Below are 25523 nucleotides of genomic sequence, written 5' to 3'. Positions count from 1 at the left end.
CCCTGGAACTTAGTCAACCTTGGAGGGCAAGGGGCAAAAGCTGTCCTTTAAGTCCCTCTGATCACATTAGTCTAGACCTCAAACTATAGCTGTTAAACATCCAATAAGATTAATTCCACCAGTCTGGTACTTTTAATTATCATGTGCTATGTAGATAAGGCTTGTGTAAAAAAGCAAATATTCTCAGATAAACCTTGACTAGATATATAGTGTACCTTAAACTAGTTGACTAAACTATGACCATAGAAATTTTTAGATTATGTGTATATTGTTTTTGTCTCATCCTTTATATGTAACAAACCTACACAGAACTTCATCACTTGCTTGGGCTTTCTCATTTTTCCTATTTTGGGAAATATCTCCATTCCCATATCCTTTAAACATCTTTTACATTCTCATTTTCTTTTTTTAAAATAATTATGAGACATAATAGCATTAACAAATAAATTTTCTATCTGTTGTGAGACTTCTTTTCCTGGGGATGCTAAGCAATGCTTATTCCCTTTTAAGGTTCTGGTGTCAAGCCAATGTTTGATTAAAGTTTTACTGGGGAACCAATGAATTTATTGAGCTTACTTACCAAGATTAAGCTCACTTTATAGATAGGGAAACTGAGTGTCAGAAAAAAGTTACTGGCTTAAAGCTAACTAGTGAATGGCAGAGCTAGGGAAGGACCTAAGTCTACTGATTCCAAGCCACACCCTGCTGCATAAGAGCTTGATTTGAGGCAGTAGGGAGGAAAAGGATACCATGAGAAGGGACCTGGAGTAAGGAGAAGACTTCAGAAAAGCCAGAGCTACCCACCTATTCTCCCAGCCTGACCACCTACCTCTTCTAGAAGTTACCTAGTTCCTTTATGCCCTTGGGCTTTTGTATACGCTGTTCCTTCTACCCAAAATGCTGTTCTTGACACAGGAATGTACTATTCACTCATTGAGGCTTAGTTCATGTGTCTCTTCCTCCAGGAAGCCCTCCTGGAATGAAATGGTCTCCCCTGATCACATAACCTCTTCCATGGGAGTGTTAATTCTGCTGGCCTGCTACAGTGGGGCCCAAATTCTGAGGGACTATAGCTACAGACCCTTTCCACAGGAAGGGAGGCCCCTGGCTCTAGCCCTATTTGGGCTAGCTGAGGGGATTCCTTTGCATGCGTGTTTATCCCAGTTTTGACCCAACCCCAGTATTCCTGCAGGCAAGAGTTCTGCAGTCCCACAAGGCTCAGCATTGAGCCAAGCTCTGGGTCCCGGCTCCCCTGGCTTGTCTCCAGTGCTGCCATGAGGTGGGTGGAGTCCCCAGAGACCTTGTCCTGGTTCCTGGCAGCATCAAAGAGGAGAGTTCCCTCTCAGCTGGGCACTGCCCAGGGTGAGAGGGGAGGAGGTGGCATGTGTGGGACATCCAAAATGCGAGGAGGGCTGGGAGGAAGTGTGCTCAGAGCCCTGCCAGGCAGGAGGAGTGGGTGCCTGGGGAGAAGGGGGCACAGGTCTCAATGAAACAGCAACACCCAGGCAGGAGGGCTTTCCCCAGGGACCAGGGCCAGTGCTGTCTTCTCCCTTCTGCTCTCCTGCTTTCTTCCAGCTGGTCCTGCCAAGCTTTCTGAACCCTGAGGGCTATAGGAATAGGGGCAGAATGGACCTGAAGTCATTGTTGAGATGGGGGGGCACTCTGGAGTCAGAGACACTGCAGATATGAGACCTCCACTCCAGAAGGCCACCCCTCCAAGACCAGCTTTGAGAAGGGCTCAGGATACCCAGTATACTGAGCCCAGACCCCTGGGCTGGGAGCCCTTGGGCAAGGCTTGTCTGAGTCTTGCCAGCCCTCCCAAGCAAGATTTTAGCCCTGGGGCCAAACGCCTGGCTCCAGCTCCCTGGTTCTCAACTCTGACTGCCAACATACTGGACAACCCCCCCCACACACACACACACACTAAGAAGGTGCCACCCCACTCCCCCTGCCTGGCATACCTCATGTCCAACCATCACAGAGAGCCGTCTAAGTTGGTTTTGTTCCCAACATCCTTTGGGAAAATATTCACTCACCACCTGCAAGCTACTGGCCTCGCTCAGTCAGCCCTTGGTGGGCAGCACACACCCTGACACTGGCTTCTATCCACTCTCCATCTTATGCCAAAACCTTGGCAAAACAATGGCTGATACCTTTTCTCCTTCCCACTGTCTGGCCTGCATCCCTTGGACAGATCCAAGTTCCCATAAGCAGAGTCAGCCTCTGGGCTGGCACTGTTTCCTAAAGGCTTCCAGGAGAGGTCTGAATGCTTCCAAGGACACAGAGCTAGTGCCCAGTTCAATGTCCCTGGGCCCTTTTCCCAGATCCTCTTCAGGAGCCCTGGCTGCTTTCAGGTGTTTGGTGCCTGCAGCAGAGCTTCCTCTCTACAGCATTGTGTTGGGATTGTTACTTTCCATCTTAGAAAGAAGAAAAAGAGAAGCATGGATACAGGGTCTCACAGCCAGGACATGCCTCCAGCAGAATGCAAACTAGGAACCAGACTCAGTGCCCCCCCACCCTCCTTAACACCCCCATCCCTCCCCCTCCCCCACCTTGGGCCTGGCCTCAGCAAAGCAGGCAGTAGGCTCCTGCCTACCAGCAGGTGGAGCTGATGATTGATGGGTGGCACTATCCGCTGCCCTCTGGTCTTGTTCCATACCAGGGCTCCTACTTTAGTTTCCCTTGCTATCTAGAAGCCTGGGTCTTGCAGCCCCAGCAGACAATCCCCCACAAGGTTCTGCTACCTCTGCCCTATTCCCTCACAGGCTCAACTTCAGCCAAACCATCCTAGTAAACCTCCCTTCCCCTTTCCAACGTCCCTGGGATCCCTTTGCCCCCTGTCCATGGGGAACACAACCCACTCTCAGCCTTAGGACCAAATGAATTCTGTTTCACATGCACATACACACACACACACTCATACCCTGGGTGAGCCTGGAGGTCGGGTAGAGCAGACAGACTGCAGCAACTGTGGGTGACACCCCCATTGTCAGGTGAGCCACACAGCCTGTGTGTCTGTGTCCTCCAAACAGTAACAGCCCCTTCTCCCTCCCTGTGAAAGGCCCAGAGGTGAAAGCCCTGGGGTGGCTCTAGTGAGTCCTAAGCCAATGCCAGCACCCCATCCTCCACACTGGCCTCCTATCCTCTTAGTGGCCTCAAAGTAGAAGAGCATGGGGCACCCACAGTTTCAACTACTTTGGGGCAGTGAAACATGGCAGCCCAGAGAATCTTAGGGCTCACCCAACTCAGACAGTGGCTGTCTAAGTCCAAGGAGCTGTGGGACCTTGGAGGGTGTGGTGGGGGCTGGGCTGCCAGTGGACTGTGCATACAAACAACAGCAAAGACAGCAGCAGGACTCGGAACAGCTTGTTCCCACAACTGGACTCTGGGGAGCCTGGCCTGGCCACACCTTGGCTGCACTGGGCTGACATCTATCCAGCTGCATCAGTGACTCTGGCCACTCTGGGCCTGCTGTTTTTCTCCCATATAATGGGAGATTGGACAAGACTTTTATCCAAAGGCAGATTTGGCCATCATCTGGTCCCCTCTCCTATCCTGGTATTCTCCCAGGATATAGCAAGGGAGGGAGCATCCCCTACTCCGTGGTGCCTTCTGGGTGGGACTGTTACATCTGTGAGTGCCTATGGGCATGTGGAGACTCCAGATCTTGTGTCACTCAGCTGCCACCCTTTGAGGTCAGACCAGCTCCCAGATTGGAATGATAAGGCAGCAATCATGGGGACCACCGGTCCCTGCAGCAGTCACTGTGCAGGCATGGCCCAGTGCCTCTGTGAAGTGGCTGATTGAGAAACAGCCACTGATAGTCCTAAAGACGGAGTTGTGACACCAGGGAGAGTAGGTCACTAGTTCAAGGTTAAAGGACCATGAGTGCTGACCAGCCACTATCTCAGCTACCCTACCCTTGGTACCCTGTGCATGCAGAGGGGAGACAGTTCCTCCTGCACCCACTGGAGTCCTAAGCTGAGCCCCCTGCCTCGCTGCCATCAGCTCCTTGGACACGCTGCAGGTGGGAAAACAATTGTAGTGAGCTGGGTGGCTGGAGGGCCTGGAGCGCCTCCTCCACACTCCACCAGTGCCAAGTCCAGCTGACGAATCTGGCAGGGACATGGGAATTGGGAGGGTCTATTTAGGGACAAGATGGGCCACATGGACCAGAAGCCAGGAGAGGAGTGAGCAAGACTCGGGCCCTGGCTTAGCCAAAGACTGCTGCTGGCTTGTCCTAATAGCATCGAGAGTGGTGGGCTCCCAAGACATGCCAGCTAATCTCCCTCCCAAGAAGCAGATGACAGGATGCTTACTAAGCACCTACTGAGTTCACAGTTCTAGGACAGTATCAAAGGACAGACCCAGCCCCTGCTGTTTACTATCAGGAATGAAGCCAGAAGTAACTAAAGTGTGCTTGTTTCCAACACCCTAGGAATCCTTGCCATACAGATGAGGAACCTAAGTCTTAAAGATATAATATTGCAGGTGCTCATCAAAGTCCCCAGATTCAAGCCCTGGGACTCAACCCCGCAGCAAACTCCACTTAGCAGGGACCACCCTGGTGAGAGGTGGTCCCTTACTAAGCACCTGCAGCACGCCAGGCTGTTCCCATGCCCACCTAACCTTCCTGTGGTCCCTCAAGTGGGGTCAGCATCAGAGACGTGGTAGGGGAGGCTTCAAGGAGGGGACCACACTCCTGGCCATCAGACCTGAAGCCCATGGCTGTCCCCAGACCTTCTCTGAAACCTCCTGCCATTTAGATGGCAGGGCACAGTGGGGTCAGGGCCCTGGCTGAGAGGATTACCTCCTCCTGCACAGAGGATAGCTGGGAGCTGGACCTTGGCTGACACTGGCTTTTACAATAATACATTATTTATCTAGCTCAGCCACACATGTGAACTCCCTAGATAATTTTGGCCTCTTAAGCAGCACAGTTATAATTTAACAATTTTAAGAGGAAATGAAGCCCACGCAAATTGTCTCTTATGTGTTCTTACTGGATCCTGGCTGACACTTGTCAGGCGCCAGCGTGGGGCAGCTGGAGTTCCATGCTGTGAGGTAGAAAAGGCTCTTGGACCTCACAGATGGCCTATGCATTAGTCAGTCTGTGCTACTATCAAGGTGAGCAGTGGAGACTGTCACCTGTTCCCAACAGGGTTCTTCTCCCACCCTCCTTCAAGAATGGAGTAGGCACACAGTGGAGAGTCCAAATGGGAGGTACATTATTGTCAGCTCAGGATCAATAACTTCAAACAGGATAAAACAACTCAAAACAGACTGCCGCATGGGATTTTTGGAACTCTCAGTAGTGATGAGATGCTAGCAAGTCCGAAGCTCTGAGTAGAGTTACAGGTCTCACATCCTTCTGGAGTAGTAGGTCTCTAAGGTGGTGGGTGGTCTGGAGGCAGGAAACTGCCTGGAGAATGAATTCCAGTTGGAAGTATAGAGTCTGGGAGGCTGAGGCAGGAAGAATCCCCTCTACTGCGGTCACAATGGCCTGGTTTCAGCCAGCTCCCTGCCCAAGGCAGAAGCCTCTAGTGCTGGGGTAAATGCAAATCCTGAAGGATCTCTTCCTCCTCTGTTAAATTCTAATGCTGGGCCCTGATTGGCTGAATGTGGGCATGGAAGTAGGGTGAGAAATAGGAACCATCAAGGAAGAGCAGTCGAACCTGGTGGGGGAGGGAAAGAACCCTAAGCCCTGAAAAGTTGCTTAAAGTTCACACTCAGGTCCAGGATCTGTCCCTGCAGATGCTTGTTAAAAATGCCTTTCCATAAGTTCCTGCTGTCCCTCCCCAAGGCCTGCCACTTCCCTTGCTTGCTCTGCTCATTGCTGCTGCTGCACTGTTACTAGCAGTCTGCTTTCCCTGCTTGTGCCTGTCCTGTCAGAAGACAGAAAACTCCATATTGGGGGCCCCTGTACTCCTAAGCCATAACAAAATACCAGAGGCTGAGTAACTTTATAGAGAGCTTTATTTAGGTTCACAGTTCAGGGGCAGAGCCTCTGCCTGGCTCTGGGGACCACCTCATGGTTAAGGATGCCCTGGTAGTAGAGAGTGTGTGAGAAGGGAGGTCATACCACCTGACAGGACTTCAGGGAGTGAATCAGGAGTAAAGGCTCTGGCTTTAGAGAGAACCATTCAGGGGTCCTGTGGGGCCTACCCCAAGGACAGTGCTTCTCTGGAGATCCCAGAACCCCACCCCAGGTCCCACTTTGTTAAGGTCCTACCATCTCCACATTGCTGACTTAAGGACCAAGCTGCCTACATGGAAGTCCTTCACAGACAGAAGCCACACCCAAACCAGAGCAGTCCCCAGCTTTCTCCTGCTGCCCTGAGTAGCTACTCTGAGTTCTCTTGCTCTCCAGCTGTTATTTGTTGTCCTGGGAAGCAGAACATCAGCTTGATGCACCTGGTGGGGGAGACTGGAAGATCAGTGTTTCTGCTATGTACAGAACTTAACAGCAGAGAGCGTTAATCACATAAATAAATTCTACCCAGTACTCAGTAAGCTATGGAAGGAAGTTCTAGGGCTTTGCAGGGCATAGCTGTGCACAGCAAGTACAGGCCAGGTGCATAAGAGTTTCCTTGAGACACATAACTGCTGTCTGCTGAAAACTATCCTAGTCACAGATCTGCTGCGCTTACTGGCAAAAGCAGCCTCTGGAGTTGTGCAGTGCATAACTGAATGTGCAGCTGTTCACTGAAGCCCTCTCTTGACATCACCAGGATTCTCTTTTTCCATCATGTTTTGTCTTTTTCCCCTTGCATTGTATGTGTCTATACCAAAGGCAGGCTTTGTCTTTGTGGTAGGAAATATGGTTTCTCTAAAATGGAATAACTCTATAGACATGGTCTCTTCTCTCATCCCCAAGTGAAAATGTATAGGTGAGGACTTTGGTGTGGTTTGAGTCCCATTGTATAACGAAGCCATACTGTAACCAGGAAGCATATCAGTCAGGTTGAGCAGGGATATGCTGCAGTAACAAACCACTCCTAGATGGCCAAGTGCAAGACACTGAGTTTTATTTCTTGCTATCCCTGGATGTGAACTCCATGTTGACTGGAAGCCCTCCTCATCCTGGGCTCTTAGGGACCCACAATAACCAACACTACAACTTGAACAATGCTCCTTGCACTGCAGCAGGGATTCATGGAGGACTGTGCATCAGCTCCTAAAATTCCCACAGGAAGCCACTGAGCTCACAGTTAGTTCATAGAATAAGTGCACAGCTGCATCAGATCTCAGAGGGATGGAGAGAAACATTGCTGCTCAGCCTTGAATCACACTGCTCCGGAGGCAGGAGTGGCTGAGACTGGGCCGGGACTGGGATTCAAGAGTGGAACTTCCTCAAGGAAGAAACAAAGTGCCAGCTGACCACAGACAAGTCCCCAAGGCAGTGGCCAAGGGTCAGCCAGCCTGGAAGGGAGACAGCACAGAGTAGCCCGCCCCTAGCTTCTGGACCCCCAAGTGACCCAAAGGGACAAGACTTTGCAGATAGAAACAAACACATACTCCTGCCAGGGAACAACGTAGGTGCAGCCCACTGGCCACTCCAGATGCTTTAGAGGTGGAGTTTGGGTGTTGGCTCTCACCTCTGGTTCTAGGGTGGCTGTGGGCGCAGAGGGGCCTACGCATAAGGAATGGTCATCAGCTTAGCATCTTTCAGGTGGCTTTTACAGAGCAGGCTTGAATCAGTCAAGGGACCTGCTCAAGTGATCAGTGCCCATGAGAAATCTGGGTTTATAAAGCACTAGTCACAGGCAGACATCTGGTGTACCACAGAGCCAATTAGCCACCTTTGAAGTATCTGCCCTCCCTAGGCATTCTGGAGATTCTGGGGACCTTCGGGAAAGAGCAGAGCTCCTTCAAAACAATGATAGGCGTGGCCCCCATCAAGCAACTGGGGAACCAATTGGGCATCTGCCCGCTTGTGTTTAGGCACATTCCTAAGCTACAAAGGGAGAAATAAAAGTGTTCCCTCGTCTGTGAGCTGAAGAGACAGCAATATTGTGGTGTAACTAGGACCAGATGGGTTCTGGGAATTTCCAAAGGCTTTTAGCATATTAGACAAAATAGCCTTGTAGACATATGCCATAATTGTGTCTGGCTGCTTGCATATCGGTTTCCGAGGCAATGGACCAATGGGCTGTGCCCTGGCTGGAGAGTAGAGAATTGACCTCCAGGTGGGCCCTGCCAGCTCCCCACTGCCCAGCATGAGACCCTCACACAACACCACTTCTTCAGGGTTCTAAGGCTAGCACATACTCTGAGAACAGCAGAGTTGGGAAGGATCTGAGAAGGTTCTAGAAGCTGCTTAGCCAGACTGGCCCCAATGTCCAAACCCTCCACTGACATACTTCATGGGGTAAGGGGAGCTTATGCTCCCCAGGGCACCCAGGGGTGGAAGAACTAGCACAGCAGCTAGGAGCCAGGTTCTGAGAAGTCTGGAATGCTTCCATCCCAGCCAGGAGACCCTCAGTGGGACACCTAACCCCACCCTGTCCCATCTGCAGAGCACAGTTGCCTGGGAATGAAGCCACTTCATATACCTCAGGACTCGGGGGTGCTGCAAAGCCAGATCACTCCGTCAGTGACATCTCCAGATAGTGCTGAGGAAGCCCCTCTAGCTCCAAATGTCTGTAAAGATGCCCCTGAAGCTCCAAACAGATCATTATTTGTCAATATTGTAGTAGCTAAGCACTTGCAGTGAGTCAGGCATCACCAGGGAGCCACTGAGGCCCAGGTGGCTATGAGCACAAATCTGGGATCTGACCACCAAGTACACTGCCTCCCTGAACCAGTCACCTAGTGAGCTCAAGCTGTCTCTCAGGGTCTCAGTTCCCTGATTTTGCATGGAGGTACAAGGATGTGGGCCTTGAGGGTCCTTCCCATGCTGACCCCCGTCCTGTCCTCAGAAGCCCCCGAGATGCAGCAGCTGGAGTCCTGTACTCAAGAAACATGGAGTTCAGTGGGATAACAGATACATTCTGTGTCCCAGCACTAGTGAGGGCCAGCACTCAGAGAGGGCCTAGCACTAGCACAGGCGCAGTACACAGGGCCAGCACCCAGCATAGGGCAGCACCCAGAGAGGACTCAGCTTCCAACATAGTTCTAGCACCCAGCACAGGGCCAGCAGCCAGAAGAGGGCCAGGACCCAGCACAGGCCCAGCACCCCCAGCACAGAGGACCAACAGCCAGAACAGGGCCAGCAGCTAGGACAGGGCCAGGACCCAGCACAGTGGAGCACCAGTGAGGTCTAGCACCAGCGAGGTCTAGCACCAGCACAGGACCAGCGACTAGCTGGTCCAACATCCATAACAGGGCCAGCATGCAGTACATGGTCAGCATCCAGTGATAGCCCAGCACCAGCACAGACCACCCAGCATAGGGCCAGGTCCAAGCAGAGTCTAATACTCAGCACAGAACCCGGTACCCAGCACAGGCTCCAGCACCCATCACAGGGCCAGCACCAGCACAAGGCCAGGCATCCAGGAAATCAGATTGGGGTTGAGTTCTGCATCACAGGCTCAGTGGAAGTGATAGTTGGTGACTTACTTTGTCAGCAACCCTGGCCTTTAGTCACAGTAAGAGCTGGTGTCAGTTGGGTATAGTTCTGGTACCTAAGTAGATTAATTCATCCATCAACCTGGGAGCCTGGTCTTATATGACCCCATTTTACAGATGGGGAAGCTGAGGCACCAAGGGCTATCACTTGCCCAAGGGGCAAAAACAGGACTTGAGACACCTGATGCCCAGCATGCTCACCTGCTTCTGAAAAGAGGCCACCTTCTCAAGACAAGTAGCGTAAGCAGTGGGCTCTAAGTGAGATTGCCAGCCAGGCCTGGTATCAAGGGACCAAGGTGCTTTGTTTTACTGGTCTCCTTTACCCTCAAGCCAGCCTGGGAGTAAAGGGATTAGCACCTACATTGACAGAGGGGGAAACTGAGGCACAAACGGTAACGCTATTTTCCCACAGTCACTAAAATCTGGATTGGAACACACATCTACCACAGGTTTCAGAGAGGTTTCTCACTTCCCAGAGACCAGCTCTCTGTCCCCACAGCCACAGTCCTATGAAATGTCCAGGCCTTTGCCAGCCCCCAGGCACTAGCTTAATGAGTGTGAGGTGGGGGTTTAGGCCTGGGAATCTTGCCTAGAAGGGCCTGTTCTGTGGGTTGAAGAGATTGGAGAGGGAAGCAGCCATTTTACATGCATTATATGCCTGTTTTGTTGCTGGCCCACTTTCATTATCTCAACAGTCCTAATTAAAGACAGGAGAAAGGCTCAGTATGGGGATATAATCTGCACGGAGTTATGCTACAGGAATGTATGGTCAGAATTCAAGCCCAGGCTGGCTAAGTCTGGATTCTGCATTCTCCTAGAGTCTCACCTCTGAGTCTCCAGCACAGCTCAAGACTACTCTCTGCTCTGGCCTTAATGACAAGCAGAACCAAGAAAAGCACCCAGTTGGTGGTGAAGTCCTGCTTTGCCACTCAACCAGCCACCTGCAGCCTTAGAGACTGTCTGCCAGCCTCCCTGAGCCTGTTTCCCAGACTAGACAGTGGAACCTCCAAGGTTGTTGGGATGAACAAGACTGGGAACAGGCAAGGAGGCTCCAGGAATAGTGGCTCTGGGGTCCCTCATCCCACCAGGCCAGATCTGGCACAGTGCATGTGCAACAAGACCCCATCCTCCTGCAACCCCGTCCCCAAGAGTACATAAAGGAAGGAGCCCAAGAAGTGGGGTCCAGCAGAGCATAAAGCCAGGATGTCCACAGCCTTCAGGATGGTCTTCCTTCTCTGCACCCCAGAGGCCTGTCTGGCTGCAGAGCCAAGTATGCTCTCAGAGCCAGGAATGGAAGGACAGGTGGTCTCCAGGACCCTCTGCTCCCCTGCACACTGCAATCCGCAGGCACCTTGCAGCCTCCTGCTCCATTTACTGTAGAAACTTTTTGTACTTTTAAAATCTGACAGTTGGCTCTTCTGGAAGCCCAGTGTTTAACAGTTAAACCAAGGAAAGGGAGGCTACCAGAACCAAGGCCCCACAACCAGGCTCAGGCCAGTAGGACTCCCAGTCAGGGAGTGTGACTCTGAAATCTGCTCACCTTCTGGGCACAGAGGGCTCCACCCCCCAAGCCAGGGGAGGGGCTCCTCTGGGCTTGGCAGATTACCTGGGATTTTGCAGAATCCCACATGGGCTTGGCAACTGGACCACTGAACAGAGGTGCCTCAGTAGTGATGGTTTTCTAGGGCCCGTCCTGCCAGTCTCAGCTCTTAAGCATGGCAGCCCCATCAGCCTTTACAAAACTGTGTTCCCCTAGGATTGTTTCCTTTGTGGTTTTTTGGTTTTGTTTTTTCCTAAGACGGGTTCTCATCAGTAGCCCAAGCTGGCCTGGAACTCACCATGAAGCGCAGACCTGCCTTGAGCTGTTAACAATGTTCCTGCTTCAGCCTCCTGAGTGCTGAGATTACAGTTCGGGTCCCCAATAACCTAGTATTTTGTCTGTTTTGAGATGACCTCACGCAGCCCAGAATGGCCTCAAACTTGGTACGTAGACAAGGTTGACATTGAACTTCTGATCCTCCTGTCTACATGTTCTGAATACTGAGATTACAGGTATACACTTCATACAGTTTATGAAGTGCTGGGGGATTGAACCTAAGACTTTATGCAAATAAGCACTCTACCAACTGATATATCTCCAGTCCTCCCCTGAGATTTCTGAAACAGGGTATAATGTCCACACAGCAGTATACACAGGCCATACAATCAGATCTGAAAACTCAAGTCCAGTGGGCACTCTGCTTCCTCAGGTACCAGGCACAATGGAACACACAATGTCTTATGTACACCCCACACACGGAGGTATTTGGACAAATACTTTGTAGCCCCCATTTTACAAACGAGGAGGCAGCTTGCAGACTCAAGCTGAGCCCTTGGTTCAAATTCCCACTCTTCCACTTCAGGGCTTTCAGCAAGGAACTAACCCCTTCCTGCCTCAGTTTCTCCATCTGTAAAACAGGGACAGAATTCTCAGGTAAATCCCACCATAACTAGACCAAGGCCTAGCATCTTGTGTAGCTTGGTCAATGCTGGCCTTTATCTGTTCACATCCTCCTGCCTCCTTGGTGCCATGTCTGACCCCTGAGGGGGGGTCACACTGTTATCATTTGGCAGTACCACTGGAGCAGGTCCAGTCACTGTCAGGCTGACACGGTTCTGCCTTCTCTCCCTACATGGCAACCCACACTAGGGCAACATATCCCTGTGTTCCAACTGTATCACAGAGCAGAATGACCCTTCTGCCATTGCCCTGCCCGCCCTGCCCACTATGCAGAACCACCATCCCTAGCCCAGTTCTGCCTGCCCACCACCCTTCACTTTCCCAGACTCCTACCTGTGACTTCATTCCCAGAGACACCAAGCCTCATGCCTCTTCTGACAAGCTCCACCCTTCACCCCCTGCAAAGGATGAGCCCCACAATTCATCAGCTGGAAGACCTGGGTTCCAATCCAGCTCCATCACCTGCAAGACATGTGGCCTAGGGAAAACTCATCACCTACCTTCCAGAGCCTCATCCCTATATGCTAAAATGGGAATTGTGATGTTCCCAGGCCTCCAAGGACAGAAGAAAACCAACAGCCTGTCCTGGTCACCTCCGGCTTTGTCAATTTTGCATCTTTATTTCCCGTGGTCCTCAGAAGGTAGGACTGTCCACCTTAGAATATACAGCAGCAACCGAGAGTCTGTATGACACTCTGACAGAAGCTCCACAGTGACAACCTGTGCCTGTCACCAGTCCCCAAGATATCCCAGAAGGTACCTCAAGTCATATGCAGAGAGGTCATGACAGAGGAGTATGAAAGTGTATTGTTAGTGCCCCAGGGTTGGGTCCAGGTCAGCAGTTTGGACAACAGGCGACTTTGGCACTCTACCCCCTCCAGCAGAGGGAGTGTGAAGGATGCCATGGAGGCCATGGGGGCACCCCACATGGAAATGAACATGAGTCCTGTGAGTGGAGCAGATCCAGGGCAGGGAAAACCCAGCTGGCCAATGTCCCCCTGCCCTCTATGCCTATGGTCAAGGTGGCAGTCACTGGCTGAAAGTAGATACTCTCCTGCCCAGGTCCTAGAGGGCCTTAACTGTCCCCTTCAGGGCAGAAAGGCCAGAGGGTAGATATACATTTGGGCCATAGACAGGGAAAGATGGGAACTGGGCACTCTGGGTAAGGCCAGTGGAAACTGCGGCCCGCCCAAGGGCCTTTCTAGCCAGTATACTCATGACTTCCAGGCTGGAAGAGCCTCACTGCCCTCTCTTCAGAGAGCCCCCACTAGGGTCTCTGTTCCCTTGGACCTAGCTTGTCCACTAGCCCCCACCCCAACTCCTGCCTGCTGGACCTCACCTTTCCCTGGCTTTCCCTTCCTCTGCCTTTTTCTGCCCAGGTCAGCAGCTCCCTAGGAGCTCCAGGCCAAAGGCCTATTACTAAGCTAAAGTTCCTCAAACTTGCTCCCATGCTGAAATGAAGGGACTACTACCGAAAGGGGGCCTAGGGCATCCTCAATGCCTGCCATCATCACAGAAGGACCTGTAAAAGCAGGTCTGGACCTTGCTTTATTGAGGGGAATCCCAGCTGGAGAATGCCCTTTCCCTAGGCCTCCACATCTAGACCAGGGACTCCTGCCTGCAGGCTGGGAATCCAGAACCCCCCTAGAAACTGGCTCCAGCAGCTTTCCTCAGACCCGTGGGCAGCACTACCCAGGAGAGAGCCTTTCCAAGGCTGAAGGGAAGGAGAGAACCAACTAGGGCACAGATGGGCCATCCCGTCTAGCTGACCTGGATACCAGACCACCCAGCCCAGAGGTCCCTCTCTATAGCCCAGGCCAAAGTTATCCTTCCCCACTCTTAGTGACCTGCCTGCCTCCCATATGGGACCATTCCTGGGACTTGGCTCTTCCACCCCAAGGCCCAGAGATCCCTGGGCACCTGGTGGGGAGTGGAGGAGCGGCCAGCAAGGCTGGCTCCTGCCCTTCCTGCCCCTCTACACTCACTGGCAGCTGTCTTCACAGCAAAAAACACTAGGGCGGGTGGGTGGACGGGGCGGGAGGCAGGTGTGGTAATGCTCTGTGGGCAGGCATCAGGGCATGACACAAGGAAGCAGAGGAGCGTCTGAGTTCTGTGCCGAGACACTGGGAGACTCAGGCCCAATGAGCCCCAGGTCATGCAAATTGAGGATGGAGTCAGCAATGATGCGGGCTGTGCGCTTCTGGTACCCACCCGAGGTCACCATGAGGATGGGTATCTCATGAGCTCGGACCACCCGGAATACCAGTTCATCCCGCTTCACAATGCCCTGTGGGAGAATGGGAAGGGTGAGTTCAGATAGGCCTGGGTTCCTCTGGTGTCAGAAAGTATCACTGCAAGTCTGGCCCTGATTTTTATGGCTGCTGCTTCTGCCTGTGTCCTCTGGAATTCAGGCTGCCCATGTTTTCTGCTGCTGTGAAACCTCAGAACATGGCTTCCCTGCCTCACTTCCCACCCCCAGGGTCAGTACACATGCCTGGGCTAATGAAAATCCCTCAAGGGGGCCCTCAGGGTCAGGATGTGCCTCTGGACTTATAGACAGCCCTCAAGGTGGCCCCCAAAGTCAGGACTCAATTCCTGAGTTAATGGGCAAACCCTCAAGGTGGACCCCCAAGGGTAGGACGCACCGCTGGGCTGATGGACAGCCCCCCAAGGCGGTCCCCCTCGAGGACATCAGTGCCCGCGTTGTACACCACCACATCAGGCAGATGCTCTTGGAGGGCTCGCTTTACATTCCTCTCCACCTTGTCCAGATACTCCTCATCCTCCGTGCCCCACTCCAGTTCTACCTTCCGCCTGATGGCCTCTGGAGAGAGACACAAATAATTTTACCAAATAATTTTACCAAAGCTGCGTGGCAAATGGGTACCCATGGGAAAATAGGAGTTTAAAGCTGGTCACTTTGGCCCAGGGTCCCTGAAGACCATGTCCTCAAACCCTACCCATAATGGACACCCACCACACACTCAAACCCAAGTTCCAAATATTCTAGAGTCAGCTCAGAATTGGCCCCTTGGGTGCAACCAATGGTGGACCGTGAATGTTTGCATCTTAAATGTCCTCCAAAGGCCAGGCATGGTGGCACACGCCTGTAATCCCAGCACTTGGGAGGCAGAGGAAGGCAGATCTCTGTGAGTTCAAGGCCAGCCTGGTCTACATAGTGAGTTCAGGCCAGCTGGGGCTACAGGGAGACCCTGTCTCAAAAAGACCAAAAAATAAATAAATAAAATAAATAAAAAATGTCCTCCAAGGGCCCATTTGTTGAAGACTTGGTTCACAGACTGTAGTGCTACTGGGAAGTGGCTGGACCTTTAAGAGGTAGAACCAGTGGTGCCCTCTCTGTCTCTCTACTTCTCCCTTCTGGTGCTTAGCCCCAAAACATCTCCCCTGTATGTCCCTGGACAGGTTCATGTGGTCTTGGTGGACTGAAGGAAACCAACCTTTGGCAAAGCGGTCCCCAGGGTAAATGTGGCGGTTGTAAACATCCATGATGTATACACGCTTGTCACCCATGAAGTCTCGCTCGTGCCCATTGCCCTGTGGGAGGACACAACTATCTGCAGGCAGGTGTTCTCAGAAATGGAGGATCCCTACTCACCACAGAAACCCCCTCCTGACAGAAGGCCAGCTTGCCCTTGGGGATGTAGTGTCACATAGCCATCAGAGCCAGATACACTGCAGCATACCTAGCCCCTTGAACTCTGACAGGACCTGGAACGTGCCCAGCCTCTATCTGTATGATACAGGACAGAGTCTGGCCCTGTCACCCATCAGCTCTGCAGGTTCAATGACGGGATCAAGGCCATTGGAAGCAATCTTCAAAGGGCTGTGCACATATGACTTGGTTCAGGTCCTGTGAACTTGGAGCAGGGTCCCAGTTAGCATGCTGCCACAGCAACAGGGGTGTGTGAGGGACTTTGGGAGCTTGTTTCATCCCCTACCATGACTGACTTGAGCCAGCCCCATGTTCCTGGTCAAAGAAGGTGTCCCTACAAAACAAGTTTTCAGAGGGTTGGGAAACCCTGAGATGGTATTTCCCTCAGGGCGGGTCCATAGACTCAGCAGCTCAGCTTAGCAACTAGCAAGCATCAGTAAGCCATAGCAGAATATAGGGAGAGAGTTGGCATTTAGGAAGGGCCACCCGCTTGGTGTGTGAGTGGTCAGCAGGAGGCAGGAGAAGCAGTGAGGAGGACCTGCCACCCTGGGGTCCTGGGGTCCCGAGTTGTACAGGGTAGAAGGACTAAGACAAGACCCTCAGCCTTCACCCTGAGCAAAGCAGGAGGTAAAGTGGCTGAAGCCCAGCTTGAGGACATACCCAGAGGGAGGAGACCCCACAGTATAGGGCTGTGTGATAGAGGCTGCTGAAAAGACATGGGAGAGGACTTGCCCACAGCAGAGAGGTGCTGGGGCCTAGGCTCCCACAGGGCACTCACCTGATGGGCGTCAAGGTCAATGATGGTGGCCCTGCAGATGCCCTCCACTCTCTCAAACAGGAACTACCATGGGGAGAGAGGAAGCATGAGGATCAGACAGGCCAGAGGACCCAGGAGGGCACAGACCTATAGGTTAGCAGGCAGGTCATCATTTGCCTGCAAGAGTTGCAGGGCTGAGGAGGGGGCATGTGCACATAGGGGAGATGGGGTATGGGCTGGGAGGATCAAGGAAGATCTAGGGCAGATGACCTGAAGGGGCTTGTCAAGTCCTGGATCTCACTGGATTCCCTTGGAAAGGTTTTATGGAGGAGCCCCCATAGCCCTGGAACATTACTCCCCACAATTTTCCTCATCCTACAATGTTGAGCCCCATACTTCCTCCTAGGGGAGGCCTCCCTCCCCTCCTTCTCTCTAAGGTCTCCTGTGGCATCCTACTCCTCATAGCCTGGTCTTCTGACAGCCCACCTATATGCTCTGTGGGAATAGAGACCACCTCAGCCTGAACCCAGCATGAGATCAGGCACAGAACACATGGTGGAGTCTGGGGTTCCATAGGCCCTTCCAGCTGGGTGAGTTCCCTTCTCTGGGCCTCAGTTTCCTCATCAGTAATGCTCGAGAGTCAGTGAGGGGAGGTGTCAAGAATGTAGGCTGAGACAAGGGTAGGATGTGAGTAAATGCCAGCTATGCTGACCTCTGTTGTCACCATGGCCCCACCTCCTCCCTGTCCCTCTTCCTCTCCTCCCCATTCCTCCTGCAGCCAAGTCCTTCTTGTCCAGTCCTAAAAACTGCCTGCCCTTGTAGCACCCTGTACAGGAGAGGCTGTGATGACTCCCTCCTGTCAGACAAGCCTTCCAGATCCAGTTTGAGCCCTAACTGGCTGAGCAGCTCCAGAAGCCCCTTCCCACTATGCACCGTGTTCCCCTTTCCTGGAATGTGTGGTGGGTTATGGGAGGCTTTTGGGGAGGACTTTGGAGGCAAGGCACCACAGACTCGGAGACACACCTTGATAGCTAGCGTGATGTCTGCATAGGCACAGAAGCCCCCGCCACGGTCACTGGAGCAATGGTGGAAGCCACCACCTGCAGAAAGGCAGATGGTGGTGCTGATCAGAGTCAGGTTGATGTTCCTCCAACCCCTTCCCCCCAGTCCCCTCCCTGTTGGGATTCCAGGCTAGGCAAGTGAACAGAGCACGTGGGCATGTCACCACACCAGGCCAGCAGGTAGATGTGTCCCGGTCACCTGGCTGCAGAGTAAGGATCACATCTCAGGGAGACATTGGCTCATACCTCACCATCCCACTGTGCTGCCCTGGGGCTCCCCCACACCAACCAAGCCAGGTTTTCTTTGGACCCAGGTTCTCCTGGGAGTGGATAGGATGGCTGGGAAGGGCAGCCTCTGCTGACCATGGTTTACATATGACACCCCCAACCCTGAGACACAGCCTGGGAGTCTTTTCTGATCTGGGCAACAGAGGTGCTTCTCCCTGCCTCTCCTAGGATGGCTGGTAAACTGGGACAGTCCCTGCACCCCTGGAGACCCTGGGTTGTAGGCTTTTGAAATGGAGGCCACCCCACATACACAATGTGAGGCCTGGGTCACGTTCCCCCTAATAGTGTGAGACCTGAGTCCTGCAGATGAGGGACTCACCTCTCCCACCCCTGACCCCTGGAGACACCTAACAGGGCACCCAGCTTGCTAAAGCATCCCTGAAGCCCAGAACAGAGCACTGTCTTCAGCACATTTTATAGGTGAGCAGCCTCAAGCACAGAGAGGGTCAACAACTTGCCCAGGGTCATACAGCTAGATGGCAGAACCAGGATTCAAACTCAAGCTGGATCAGGACTTAGACTCTTTAACTTCAAGTAGGCCATTATACGTTCCACAGTGGAAGGGCCACCAAGGGAACCCTGTTATGGACACATAGGGCATGAATTACCCATATGTTTGTAAAACATGGCATCCTAACACCATAGCTATACCAGGCCTAATGCTGGGTACCCAGCATTATCAATCAGGATGAAACATAGCTCCTGGCCATGCAAAGTTCACGAAAAACCAGGGGGCCTGCTATGGGGCTCTACACAAGTCAGCAGGTTCTCCCTATGTCCAATGTCTGCTAGCGAGAGGCCCCTGGGAAGGAGCTCTGCCACTGTCAAGGGCTGTGAAGACAGATGTGCAGGTGCTACACAGAGCCCAAGGAGCTGGGAAACACTGGCTCTCAGGGCCCCTGAGGTGACAGTGATTCTGGGCCCATCCATTCATCATATGACCAAGCCCTATGCACTGGCTTGGGCCCCAGAAAGATGGAGTCTTGCAGAAAAGTCACATGGAAACAACTCAGTCAGTACAGACCTGCCCAGGGAACCTGTCCAGAGGAAGGCAAAAGCTCTCTGGGAGTGAGGGAGCTCCCCATCTCTGAAAGTATAAAAAGCATGGCTGGGGAGCTCCAAGACACAGACCCATACCACAGTCATTGGTACATCCCTCCTCGGAATGAGGAGGTTGCACACCTTCTCCAAGCCACTCAGGGTGGCTCTGAGGGTCTTCATGTCCCTCTCTGTCCCCACATCCTTTGCAGATGAGGCCAAACATTCAAAGCCCCAGCACTCACCAACGTTGATGGCCCAGCCTCGTTCCACAGCCAGCTTCCCTGCCTTGGGAGACAAGCAGAGGGTGAGGATTCAGGCCTCCCACCCACAAGCATGCCACCAATTTAAGCTCTGGTGTGGGAATAGCACCCCCCAGCCCACCAACAAACTTGCCTAGCCACTGGGGAAAAAGAACCAGACTGCCAACAGTCTTTGAGATTTTGCAAAGAAAGCACAAGAAATTCAAGTGAAGTGAGTTGAGGAGGATTTCAGCATAGCTTTTGAAGGGAAAAGAAACAGAGAAGGCTGATGGCTACAATCCTGCAGGCATGTGGGGCAAGTGGTAATAGAGAAATTGGCAGGGTCAGCGAGTGCTGACCAGGGCTGGGGGAGATCTCAATTCAGACTCAAAATGTCCCTCAGTCAGCTGTCCAGTCAGTGGCTAGTTCTAGTTGTATAATACTTTTGTGGGGTTGGACATATGTGTATATATCCAACATACTACATGTAGTGATACAATTTCCCTAATTAGAGGGAAGAAACAATGGATTCTAATGTCTCCAGATGGGAAAAGCTTTGGAGAAAGGCCATTCTTGCTGCACTGGAAGGAACATTTGGGGAGGGCCCAGCAGGGCAGAGGAGGAGGGAAGAACCATACACGCCACCCAGCCTACCATGATGGTGCCTCCAGTCTGGGTCCTCAGGGGCCTGAGCACCTTCCTCTGCACAAGGAAGTTGGGAAGGAAGATGACAGGGGGAATCTCCGTAATGGTGGCAACCACGAAGGACCACTGCAGAAAGAGATGGAGGACGTCAAACCCACTGCAGTGCCTGGGTTCGGAGGCTCCCCCTCCTTGGGCCTCCCCTTTGAGCTTGGACACCATGAAGATTCAAGTCAGTGCTCCAAGGCACTTTGCTGCCCCCTTGTGCCCAAAATGAAAGCTGCAGTTGGCTCCAAGACAACACTGAAACGGCCACTTGTGAAACTGCATCTGGCTGGTCCCTGTTCTGCACCACCCTGGGCACAGCCCAGAAGGTCCTGGCCCCAATACCCAGAGCTAGTCAGCACTTTCAAAGTACTTAGTGCCTGCTAGGCACACAGGCTTGGATCACGTCCTGTGCTGGGACACTTGTAGCCAAGGCAAACAAGCCAGCAAGTATATGAAAGAGAAGAATCAGGCCTTCATGTGAAGGGAGATGGCCTTGTAGAGGAGGCAACATCTACAAGCAGTGAACAGTGAGCAGGAGACCCCCAGATTCAGGGGTAAGGCCCAAAAGACAACTTAGAGCAGAAAGCTATGAACAGAAGCCTCAGGGGAAGGGTAGGCACAGGGTTCATGTAGGGCCCTTTCTCCTAACACAGGTTGACATTTATCATCAGAGAAGCTGGGGGGAAGGGGCAAGAAGGTACCACCTGCTTTAGCATCCACAGGATGGAAGGGGAGATAACTGAAGGCCTGGGGAGTAAAAAGGAAAGGTGTTAAAAAGCAGGGTGGGGTTCAGAAAAGGGCCAGAGGTAGAGGTGTGAATGATGGTGTCACCCCTGGAGAAGGGAGCCTGGGGCAGGCTGGGGGAAGGTGCTGAGTTCTACTCTGTTCCTGGGGCAGCTGGTAGAGGGCATGGCTAAGGCTCAGTGAGCCAGGAGTTCTAGAGAGGGTGGGGCAGGAGACCAGAAGAGGGCAGGGAACCAAGCTCATGATGAGGATGGAGGGCCAATGATGCAGAGCAGCCAGGGTCAGGGGAAAGGAGGGAAGCCCTAAGTTTTGCTCAGGAGGTCAAGCTGAGGGAGGTTTCTGGAAGGAGCAGGCAGAGGACATGTTGGGACCATGGAGACCTCCCACACAGAAGTGGGCAACATGGTCTCCAGCCAACATGAAGGAGCCAGTAGTGAAAGGTCAAGGATGAGCATCTGGGCAGGCCAGCATTGCCCTGTGCCTGAGGGGCCGCTGTAGTCCTGGGCACCCAGGCAGCCTTTGTGGCCAGGGGCACTTATGTGGCTGCCCCTCCTGGCTAGCAAGGCAACACTGGCCAACTGGCAACAGGGAGGCTCATCTCAGCCTTTGATGCAGTGGATTAAGGGGGGCAGGTTCCTCAGACTGCTCCAGGGAGGGAAGGAAAGGTGCCCACAGAACCTCCATCAGGCCTGAGAAAGGATGGCTTGGGCCAGGAAGGCTAGGGAGCTCAGGACACAGCCACAGCATGTGTGTGCACAGATATGCATGGGTGTATGTGTGTGGTAACCACATGCCCAAGGGACAACTCTGTGAGTCCTCAGCTCCTAGACCACCTCACCTCAAATTCTCTAAACTCAAGGAGAGGCCTGGGGCCTGGCGGGCAGGGAGCCATCATTTCCTAGAGGCAATTGAGTCAATTGCCTCTCCCTCCTTCTTTCCCTCTCCCCAGACATGACAGCAGAGATCAACAGACTTCGTCCATGCCTCACTCAACAGCCACACCAGGTCAGACACAGGGACAAAACCACAAGGTGTTTCTCCAAGAGTTCCCCAGCAACTGACCCTAGCTTAAGGCCTCAGTAGCAAAGTTCCAGAAGTGTGGCTAAGGACCCCTCCCTCTTGGGAATTCCCAATGTACCTAGCTATGTTAAAGGCTCTGACAAGTTCTGCAGAAGATGCCCAGTACTCCCCAAACCCTCCCCACAAAACCCCACCTGCTTCCTTGGCACATCTCCCACAGCCTCTAGCCACTCACAACATTGCACCCACTGGGACACACCTAGGCACTTCTAAGCTGGAGGCTTAATTTTACACATTACCCAGAGCATGAGTGGAAGTCAGTCAACAAGACCAGTGCCCAGAGAGAAGGTGGCCCACCATGCCTCAGCTCTGGGGGTTTGCAGGCTGTGGGGGAGGGGGAGCTGGGTTGGTAGCATCTGCCTGGTCCAGCTGTGGCTTCTGCTCCAGGCAGTGATGTAGTAACAGATGTTCAAGCTGACCAGCTGGCAGCTACAGCTGCCTGTGGTTACTTATAGTTGTCCCTTGATTTCCATAGGGGTCTACTTCCTGGATCTTCTATAGGTCCTAAAATCCACTGGGGCTCCAGGCCCATGTATAAATGGTGTCGTACCTGGGTATAGCTTTCTGCATAAATCATGTCTAGACTGTAACACCGTATACTGTGTTACTGCTCTGAAAATAGTTTACGTCACAGTGTTTAGGAGATAACACAAGAAGGAAAGTTTGTTAAAAAGACAGATGCAATATTCTTTTAGAATATTTTCCACATATGGTTGATGAGATCTGAGGACAAACAACCCAAAGACATAGATACTCAACTATAATTGTGAATTAATGACAATTTTAAGCTGAAGAGGGCATAGTGGTGCATGCCTATAAATCCCAGCTTGGAAGATGGAGGCAGAAGGATCAGGAGTTCAAGGCTAGCCTCAGCTACTTGATACCCTGTCTCAAAGAAACAGAACAAAAATGTATATTGTTTCATTAGAATCTTGCTCCTCAGTTACTCTGGGCATATTTCAAGTGCTGGCTGGTCCTGTTGCCAATAGCTGGACACAGCAGATCTGGGAAGTGCCCATCACAACAGTTCTGTCAGACAGCACTGCTCCGAGGGGGGAAAAAAATCCATCGGAGACCAAACATCAGTGAAGGGGAGTGGGGCTGCCTGTGACTGGGCACCAGGGGAGAAGAGAAAAGGGGGCTAAGTAGTGTGGGCCAGGGAGATGGTGATACAATGATAAGGGGTGGTGGGCACAGGGTCTCACAGTGACACTGACAAAGGCAGGATGGGCAGCAGAAGGCAGGACAACCAAGAAAGGCACTGGTGCAGAGGGGTGAAAGGAGGCAGATGCTACATCTGGGATGTGCAGCAGGCTGCCAGAGGAAAGCCCAGATGTGCGGGCAGGACCCACTCAGGAGGCCCTGTGACAAGGTCTGGCAAGGCAAAGGCTCTGGGAAGGTTGGACTAGAAAGAAACAGGGTGGGGACGAGGCTCTGAAGTCCCCCTTTGGGTTCTGCCTCAGCTGTGTGATTTGGGGTGCAGCACTTTCCTACTCTGTGCTTCTATCTCCTTATTCACAAAACAGGGCCTGGAATGGGGGTGTAGCCATGGTAATCTGCTAGAGAGGCCTGGCCTTGCAACCCTCGAAACCACGCTGGCTGTTCAGGTCCTGTCCACCAGCACACATCACTCACCAAGGTTACATGACATCTCCATCAGTGTCTATGCCCCTCAGACAGAACCAGTGCCATGGGATCTAAATCCAAAGTAAAATGCCAAGCCCAGTAGTCTATGCCTGTAAGCCTAGCCAGTCAAACAGGAGGCTGAGGCTGGAAGACGGTGAGTTCAAAACCAACTGAGTCAATTTAGTGACCCTGTCTCAAAATAAAAATTAAAAAAAAAAAAAAGGCTGAGGACATAGCTCAGTAGTAGAGCACTTGCCTAGTCCACATGAAGCTCTGGGTTCAACTTCTGGAATGGATACAATTAATAACAACAAAACTCTTTTAAGAACTCATGGGGGGGCTGGAGAGATTGCTCAGTGGTTAGAGCACTGGCTGCTTTTGCAGAGAGCCCGGGTTTGATTCCCAGCACCTACATGGCAGCTACGAACCGCCCTTAACTCCCGTTCCAGGGGAATCCGAAGCCCTCTTCTGACCTCCGGCACTGTACAACATGGGTGCACTCACATATATGCAGGCAATGCACTCATACACATAAAATAAATAGATAAAACATTTTTTAAAAGAACTCATAGGGACCCCTAGACTCCATCCCCAGTTGGTCTGATGTGCTAATAAGGCTACACCAGTTGTGCAAGCTGGATGCTGTTTCTGTCTAGCTGCTGCTTCCAACTACTAGTTCTTTGACTTTTTTGTTTGTTACATATTTAATAAACTCACCTATCCAAATCTCAAAGTACGGCTATAGTAGATCATTTTTCCGTATAGAACTGGTGTATGCCCCAAATAACTGAAATCAGGTATTTCAAATTAATGTGTACATGCGTATCCATAGCAATGCAACTGACAAATGTAGAAAGCATTCAAATGTCCATTAGCTACTGCATGAGTAAACGAGATGAAAAGGAATGTACCGGGATTGGGGTGTAGCTTCATGACAAAGCACCTGCCTAATACACATCAACCCTGGGTTCTATCCACTGGGCAGGAGGGATGACAGTGTGGGCTGTCATGATGCTCAGTGAGGCAAGCCAGACAAATGCTCTATGATTCTACCTATATGAAGCCAAGTACAAAGCAGGCAAGTCTGTGGGGACAAACTAGAGACAGACAGTGACCAGACAGAGGGTAGGGAGCAGCAGGAAATGAGTACAGAGAGCAGAGGAGAAGTGAGTCAATGCTTCTTAGAGTCGGGCTTTCTTTTCAGAGGACAGCACATGGTAGATTATGTAAATATCACTGAACAACACACTTTAAGGTGATGAATTCTCTTTATATGTATCTGACCACTTTTTTTTAGAATAGGAAAGATGGCTTCTTAGGGAAGAATTGACAAGAGTGTCAGAAATCCAGGTCTCTCAAGCCCCCTGACCCCTCTGGTCTTCTGCCCTCGAGGTGCCCTAAGGTCTCCCTCCTTCCCTCCCAACACACCCTCTTACTGGAACAGGACCCTTTGCTCTTGTTGTTTCTGCCTGGATTGCCCTTCCTCTTTCCCTTACAGACTTGAGTCTTGATCACCTTTCACTGAGGCCTGGGGGCCTTCTCTGGCCACCATCCTCACTACCTCCTTCCCACCCATACTTCACTGCCTGCCTCCTTCCTACCACACCTGGCACCTTCTATGTGTACCCTGACATACTTGTTACCTTTCTTCTCTGCTCTCCTTCAGAGAGAGACTTGGCCTCTGGTTCCACTCCTGCCCTGCAGCTCCCAAGAACAAACCTACTGACAGACATCCTGGGTACTGCCCAGCACAAAGGGATGGATGGCAGGGGCTCCCAGCACTACCCACACCCAGGACAAATTGCCCTGTAGTCCACAGGTGGAAAGGGTCCAGAGTGCTGGCACTGCAAAGAGGCCACCCTCAATTGGGCCAGCCTGGGCTATGTACACAGCAGGTGCTTAATAAACTCCCATTTCCCTGCATTAAGGTTACCTTTCTCCTCTGGTGCCTGCTCATTAGGATAGAAGGCTGCAGCTTGCAGCTGTGCAGGGCCAAGGACAGAGCAGATGAGGCAGGGGAAAGGGTAGATGATGCATAGCACCCGCACAAGGACCCAAAAACATCAGCTCTGAGAATCTTGCAGGGACTGCTCAGGGTGTCCATATCAGAGGAAAGGGACAGATGTGGCAGACATGGGGGAGCGCCTTTGCTGTGGCTCGATGTGCCTGGATCTCAACTGAGCAGAACAACCTTACATATCACTCCCACTAACAAACCTTTTTTTTTTTTTTTTGTTTTTCCCCCAGTATTCAA

The 25523-nt window shown here is 52.1% G+C and overlaps 1 protein-coding gene across 1 annotated transcript in view; it reads right to left on the bottom strand.

The window, feature by feature from the left end:
* Positions 1-12656: 12656 nt before the first annotated feature.
* The window catches only part of Hdac11 (histone deacetylase 11), a 17502-nt gene continuing 4635 nt past the window's right edge, over positions 12657-25523 (bottom strand). Inside the window, exons 4-10 of the mRNA XM_008828592.3 lie at positions 19784-19900; positions 19133-19175; positions 17524-17600; positions 16522-16584; positions 15529-15625; positions 14716-14894; positions 12657-14357 (exon numbers count right to left, since the gene is read on the bottom strand). Of these exons, the coding sequence (XP_008826814.1) occupies positions 14142-14357; positions 14716-14894; positions 15529-15625; positions 16522-16584; positions 17524-17600; positions 19133-19175; positions 19784-19900 (792 nt within the window). The 3' untranslated portion in view covers positions 12657-14141. The remainder of the gene's footprint in view (positions 14358-14715; positions 14895-15528; positions 15626-16521; positions 16585-17523; positions 17601-19132; positions 19176-19783; positions 19901-25523) is intronic.

This window comes from Nannospalax galili, unplaced genomic scaffold, assembly GCF_000622305.1.
Source record: "Nannospalax galili isolate Female #2095 unplaced genomic scaffold, S.galili_v1.0 scaffold332, whole genome shotgun sequence".
Taxonomy (NCBI): Eukaryota; Metazoa; Chordata; class Mammalia; order Rodentia; family Spalacidae; genus Nannospalax; species Nannospalax galili.
Note: the sequence above shows the minus strand (reverse complement) of the source record. Positions and strands in the feature narration are given on the sequence as shown.